This window comes from Apodemus sylvaticus, chromosome 10, assembly GCF_947179515.1.
Source record: "Apodemus sylvaticus chromosome 10, mApoSyl1.1, whole genome shotgun sequence".
NCBI lineage: Eukaryota > Metazoa > Chordata > Mammalia > Rodentia > Muridae > Apodemus > Apodemus sylvaticus.
The window spans coordinates 23429228-23436600 of record NC_067481.1 but is presented as its reverse complement, the minus strand read 5'-3'; the positions used below and the strand labels follow the sequence as shown (position 1 = coordinate 23436600).

Below are 7373 nucleotides of genomic sequence, written 5' to 3'. Positions count from 1 at the left end.
GGTGTCAGAGGTGGAGGTTCTGGGTGGGTTTCTGAGCGAGTGAAGGTATCGGGTTTGGAAGTCTCCTTGCTCTACACCCCCTTTTATACCCCACTGAACACCTAATATGACTACGTCATTGTTTCCTTGTTAGTATTTACCTTCATGGAAAACTTAATCATTTAATTACATAATTGTAATGTTTCTAGTTAAGTACTCTAAAAGAAAGAAAACACGACATTTTCTTTTCCTGATGGCTCCCGTGTTTGCAACTGAAACACTGCATTCCTTCCCACAGTGTGTCACCTGTAACTTGTCACACGACTCTCTGGCATTTTGTTTTCTAAATGTGGCATTCCCTTCCATCTGTACAGTTCTTGCAAATCACGGAGACGCCCTTCCACAAATTCCACTATGCCACTGGTTATCAAGGAAGCTCCTTCCAGGGGAGGCTCGGGAAGGAGCTAGAAGGGAAGGCCATTTGGAAGGAAGCCATCCATTTCTCATGAGGAGGGTGGTGATTCTGTGTCCATTAGAGGATCTGGGAGAAGCGCAGACCTGAGAACATTCTAAATTGTCAGATCTCACTCCAGTATCTTAAGTCGAAGAGCTTGGCGGTGGTGCAGCCACTTAGAAATGACAGAAATTCAGATTTTTTTTTTTTTGTATGTCTTTCTGAAGAACGATTCAGAGTGGGGAAATTTTATTCATCTTTTAATCATGAAACTGCACAGTAGATTTTTCACATTCAATTTAATGTTTTTTAAAAAAGACACTAAAAAGAAGTACAGAGTAGGTATTATACTTTATTAGCATTTCATCACATTTATCTACCTATCTGCCTATTGTTTGTTTGCTTATTTATTTATTTATTTATTTATTTATTTATTTATTTATTTATTTTTTATGTGTATGTGTGTGGGTGCCTGCAGCATGTAGATCCCAGGGTTGGAATTCAGGTCATCATGCTTGTCAGCACATGCCTTTACCTGCTGAGTCTCTTTGCTGGCCTAAAGTGTGTGTGTGTGTATGTGTGTGTGTGTGTGTGTGTACGCGTGTGTATGTATTTACATGCACACACATATATACAGATATATATTTATGTTTATGTATTATATATAATATAAATATATATTATATAGACTCAACAGGTCTCTATGCTGCCAAGCCTGATGACCTGAATTCCAGCCCCAGGATCCACATGATTCATGTACCCATACTCACACACTCATAAACACAATAAATAAACAAATAAATAAATAAATACATAGGTAGGTAGATGACAAAATGCTGATAAAGTATAGTTCCTACTCTGTACGGTTTTTTTGAATGCCTTGGTGAGTGAAAAATATACTGTGCAGTTTCATGATTAAAAGATGAATAAAATTTCCCAACTCTTAATCCTTGTCCAGAAAGACATACAAAAATATTATTATATACAATATATAATATATAATATAACATGCAATATAAATATAATATATTTTATTTTATTAATATATGATATATAATAATAATAATAATAATAATAATAAATTTCATATAACAAGGCTGCAATGCATACCAACGGATCTTGAATGAGATAAGCAATGAATCATGATGACAGGGAATTTACTTTTTGTCAGAGACTCGTGTGTGTGTGTGTGTGTGTGTCTGTGTGTGTGCATGTATGGGCAAGTGAGAGAGAGACAGAGAAGACAACAGAGAGAGAGAGAGAGAGAGAGAGAGAGAGAGAGAGAGAGAGAGAGAGAGATATCTCCTAACTTTGGCAATATATATGCAAGCTTTTCTGTTGGCTATTCTAGGCAGAGAGCAGGTAGCCCTCACTCCTGTCTGTGAGTGGTTGCATAAGACACAGGCAGAGGGAACCATTTTGCAAAAGATAAATAATTCCAATGACTTTAATGAAACAACTAAATTCAAAATATGCAGTATATGAATGTGTTCTATGTACCCTTGGTGGGAGTGTAGTCTGTAAAATGTTGCTGCATATTAGACACTGTGTGGGTTGTGTGGAGGGGATATAGTTTTTAAAGTGTCCCTATGCATCAGGCATTGCGTGATTGTATTATATTTCTTTTGTCTTTAACACAGCTCTATGAAGTCTACTCAGTCTTCTTTTGATGGAGGAGCTTAAAGCACAGGGGGAACATCTGCCCACGAGGAAACACAACGTGAGCTGAACCCGCCTCTGAGTAGCAGAGGGACTATGAAGAATCATGCCTGCAGCCTTTGCTGGAGGTGTTTCATCTTCTTGGAATGCTGCTCACCCATCAAGGCTCAGCAGAGATGTTTCCTCCTGCATGGTGTCTGTCTGCTAAACGGCCCTCTTCACATATCATGATCCTCTGTGCCAAGCTTCTAACTCAGCACACTCTACTTTATAATAGTGGTTTGTGGAGTGGATGGAGGCATAGGAACAGACCATTGTATAGATTGGAGAAAAGACAGGAAATAGTTCAAAAGTGAACATTTATTTATCTAATCTATTAGCCAAATATTCATATTGCTTATGAGGAATTTATAATGGTGTGTCACCAGATAAAGGCTATGTGTAAAAATCTGCTGAAAACTTGATTTGTAGTGGGAGACTTGTTTGCAGATGTCCATCAATAACAACACTGCTCAATTCACATGTTTACAGCCATGGGGAAGGGGGTGGGAAGGGAGGCACTAACCAAATCATAACACTTATTCTTTCTTACCCCAGACTTCCCAGTTATACTCGTCCTGCTAGAGAAACTATCAATTAACCAAAAAATATTTCTGAACACCCCTGACTTTGCTTGAATTTTACACACTTCAGAACCTCGGACAAAGACTCCATCCCAAAAGGTTCAAGAGAAGAAATGGGGAAAATGGTCCAAAGAGGAAGAAAGAACCCAAGGCATTTGTATTAATGATGGGGTTATACTGTGGACAAAGGCTAGGTGCTATGAGTGAGTGATGTTTTCTCACTGTGTGTAGGGATGGGTTTAATAAGGCTGCACTGCATACCAGTGGATCCTGAATGAGATTAGCAATGACTCATGAAGAGGAATTTATTTTTGGTCACAGACTATTGTGTTGCTTTAAATTATAAAGACACACACACTCTCTCTCTCTCTCTCTCTCTCTCTCTCTCTCTCTCTCTCTCTGAGAGAGTCTTTAGAATTTCCTTTTCTCTCTCTCTCTGTCTCTCTCTCTCTCTGTGTGTGTGTGTGTGTGTGTGTGTGTGTGTGTGAGAGAGAGAGAGAGAGAGAGAGGGTAGGGAGAGAGAGAGCTTATTCTAGAAAGAAGTAAATGTTATTTATATAAACTTAATAATTTTCTTCATGGATTATGTACAATATATTTTGTCATCATGCTTGTATTCTTATTTCTATGAGGCACAGAGAGATTGAACATTCGTTTTAATGGTTACAGTTCTCAAGTCATTGATCACGAACAGGTTTTTGGAATAGATGGAAATCTCCATTAAGCATGTGCTGAGACCGATCAGCTGATTACAGAGACATGTTCTGGGGATCAACTGTCATGGAAGGGAAGGAAAAAGAGTAGGGTTAGATACTGGGACAAAACAAAACACGGGCAGGCTTAGCCAGTCTTCTGGGTCTTAGAACATGGACTGACATGCTTGAAGCATGTCTAAACGGAGGAGGGAAGTGTGCTTCTTTCTCATGCTACCCAGGAAAAGGACAGCCTTGGGGACACTGCAGTGGATTCTGCCCAGCTTTCATTCACGTCACTCGTCTGCCTCAGAAGTGGTCTTTCTATGCAGGAGGATGAATGCCCCACTGATAATCTGCCCTCATGAAGTGTGTATGTGGACATATGTTCACCACACTTGACTCTGGAGTAGATCACAGAAAGATTTTGCTAAGCTGCCCATTGGCTGTTTTTAATTCCTTCAACAATTCTGAAAGGTCGTGCGGGCTGTGTTCAGTCTTCCTGGATATTTCTCTCTGTTATGTACTCACGGCTCTTTATCATCTTTAATTCTACTCCCCTAAAATAACTACAAAGTGATTTATTTATCTGAAACAAAGACTTCCTAGAGAAAAACGAGGCAGTGATCAACGCCACCTCATTTCTGTTGAAAGTTTGACTCACATGTGTTGTCTGCTTTTTTTTAATTTAATTTTTTAAATTTACATCTCACTCACTTCCCTCCATCACCCCCTCCCACAATCCTTCCCTGTTCCTCCCCCTCCCTTTCTTCTTTGAGCAGGTGGGAGCTGGCCCCTTTGGTATCCCCCCATCCTGGCACTTCAAGTCTCTGCAGGGCTAGGTGCTTCCTCTCCCACTGAAGCCAGACAAAGCAACCCAACTAGAAGAACATATCCCACATATAGGCAACAACTTTTGCCATAGTCCCCATTCTAGTTGTTTGGGACCCACATGAAGGTCATGTTGCACATCTGTTACGTATGAGTGGGGAGGCCTAGGTCCAGCCTGTGTTTATTCTTTGTTGGTGGTTCAGACTCGGAGAGAAGCAAGGGTCCAGGTTAGTTGACTCTGTTGGTTTTCCCATGGAGTTGCTATTCCCTTTGGGGCCAACAATTCTCCCTTCTATTCTTCCATAAGAGTCCCCAAACTCCATCCTTTGTTTGGCTGTGGATGTCTGTATCTGTCTGAGTCAGTTGCTGGGTGAAGCCTCTCAGAGAACATTATGCTCCTGTCTTCAAGCAAAACTACCTCAAGACCCAGCTATTCCACTTCTGGGAATATACCTAAAAGGTGTTCCACCATCTCATAGAGACACTTGCTCAACTATGTTCATAGCAGATTTATTTATAATAGCCAGAAACTGGAAACAACCTAGACGTACCTCAATTGAAGAATGGATAAAGAAAATGTTCATTTACTCAATAGAATACTATATTCAGCTAACAAAAACTAAGACATCGTGAGTTTTGCAGGCAAATGGATGAAACTTTAGAATATCATCCTGAGTGAGGTACTCTAGTTCCAAAAGGACATACATGGTATATACTCACTTGTAAGTGGATATAAGCCATAGAAGACAGGTAACATGTTACATTCCATAGACTCAAAGAAGCTAAGCAAGAAGGAAGGCCCAGTTGAAGAAGCTTGAATCTCACTTAGATGGGGGAATAAAATAGTCATATGAGGCAGATGGAGGGAGGAAACAGGGAGGGAGGGGAAATGGGGAGGGGAATGGGGGGATTCAGGATCAGGTGTGGGGAAGGACAGGGGAGATGGCTAGTTGGCCATGAAAATGAATGGAAATCTGCAACTGATGGGGGTGTGCTCTGCTTTTTAAATGTACCAAAATACAATTCACATGTAAGCAGTAATGTTTGTGAGATTTATGGGTATAGTTTTTGATGTCACTAGGAGACACAACCTCACAGCAAATTCCCTGATCCTCTACAGTTCTTAAAATCTTTCCATCTTTTCTTCAACAATGTTCCCTCAGCAGTGGGTAAGAGAATGTGGCTTTTTTTTTATTTATTTTTATTTTTTTTATAGATTTATCTGTTCGGACTGTGCTCCACAACTCTGCATAATGATTGGTTGTGGTTTTCTATAGTAGGCTTAACAGATTATATCTGGGAATATATGCACACGGACAACAACCGATGAAAAGAGAAGCAATAGATTTGAAGGAGAGTAGGGTGGGATATATGGAAGGATTCAGAAGGAAAAATTTCATAATTAAAATACAATTTCAAAAATTAATTGGGTAAATAACTATCTAACTAGGATGAAAAAAATACATTTACCCAGGAAACATATGCAAAGGTTTCAAGGTTTCTTTCTCTCTTTTTTAACTTTAATATTCTGTCTCTGCCTGTTTCCCTCTCTTTCAGTGTGTGTGTGTGTGTGTGTGTGTGTGTGCAGTTGCCACAGCATGCATGCAATCAGAGAACCACTCATGGGAGTCAGTCTCCTCCCACCACGTGAATGCCAGGTTTGCAGTTCTGATCAACAGGTTTGTTAATTAACTGCCTTTATCCACTGAGACATTTCACTCACTCTCTTTTTTATTTACATATTTATATATATATTTTAAAGAAAGAAGCAGTCACATTCAATTTTCATCATCTTTGTGTTGGATGTTTATTTTTGTTACATAGAAGTAGTAAAGTATGAAAAATCTTTGCAAAAGCTATAGAAGACAATTAATGGATTTTAATGTCTTGAAGGTTAAAATGTTTACTCTTCCAAGTGCCAGGGATAATTTAAATTCCTCCAGCATGATGAATAGATAAAAATACAAGATGAGACATGTTGGGGAGACCTGTTAAGCTATTCGGAGGTATTTGATAAAATCATTCTAAGGAAGAACTTTGGACAGAAGTCAGAACGTGCACACCAAACAATTGCAAAAATGTCTGACTTCTGGGACTTGGGAGATCAAGTCCCTCAAACACGATGCACTTTTTTAGAAGGAAGGACTTCATCTGCATAGATTGAGGAGATAAATGACACATTCAAAGAGATGATTTAGCAGCAGGGGATGGCACAGCACATGGGGCGGGGACAGGTGGAGATGACACAGGTGGGGCGGTAGCAAGTGCTTTGGCAGCAGACCTGACCACAGACTGGTCTCAGACAGCAGCAGGGGCGGCAGCAGGGGCGGCAGCAGGGACGACAGCAGGGACGACAGCAGGGGCTACAACAACTGGAACCACCACAGCAAGGCTGACAGCAGCTGGAGATGCAGCAGCTAGGGCGGCAGCAGCTGGGGCGGCAGCAGGTGGGCTGGCAGCACACAGACTGGCAGCACTGGGGCCTGCAGCAGCTGGACACACAGCAGCTGGGTCTGCAGCAACTGGACACACAGCAGCTGGGCCTGCAGCAGCTGGACACACAGCAGCTGGGGCGGCAGCAGGTGGTCCTACAGCAGGTGGTCTGGCAGCAGCTGGGCTGGCAGCAGCCTTGGCCACAGCCCTCCTCAGAGCAGACAGAGCCACAACAGGAGCTGACCATGGTGTCAGAGGTGGAGGTTCTAGGTGGGTTTACAAGATGGAGAGAGTTTCTAGTCTGGTCTTTTCCCTTACTGTCTCCTGCTTTTTATACCCTGCAGAGGACTACTAACCACGTGACTCTTGTTTATACTACAGAAGAGCAGTTAGTTTGAGTTAATTAGTTGCGTTTATCTATATATAGAAAAGGCTGGTTCCTTTTCCTGCTATGCTCCAAGCTATCCAATTGGGCAAAGCCCAAGAGAATCAACTTTCCTTTTCTCACTTTGATATTATATCCCCTAAAGTAGTCACAGTCCATGACTTTGTCTCTTCGGGTTGAATGCTATTTCTTTATTTCTGGTCTTATTCTGGAGAAATATGCTCAGAATGGGGTTTATGGTGACTATATCTCTGGCAACAACAGGTTAGAATTAGGTCTTATGGGATACAGGTGGGAAAATAGGATGAAATATTGGT

The 7373-nt window shown here is 41.1% G+C and overlaps 1 protein-coding gene across 2 annotated transcripts; it reads right to left on the bottom strand.

Annotated features, from left to right (window-relative positions):
* Positions 1 to 6432: 6432 nt before the first annotated feature.
* LOC127693874 (keratin-associated protein 4-6-like) lies at positions 6433 to 6918 on the bottom strand. Of its 2 annotated transcripts, XM_052195111.1 has the most exons (2): positions 6782 to 6918; positions 6433 to 6721 (listed from the first exon to the last, which is right to left on the bottom strand). In XM_052195111.1, exons 1-2 carry the CDS (start codon positions 6916 to 6918, stop codon positions 6433 to 6435), a joined length of 426 nt encoding a protein of 141 aa, XP_052051071.1. The 2 variants fall into 2 exon arrangements, with proteins under 2 accessions (XP_052051071.1, XP_052051070.1); XM_052195110.1 differs by having other exon boundaries at positions 6433 to 6918.
* Between the last annotated feature and the right edge of the window lie 455 nt (positions 6919 to 7373).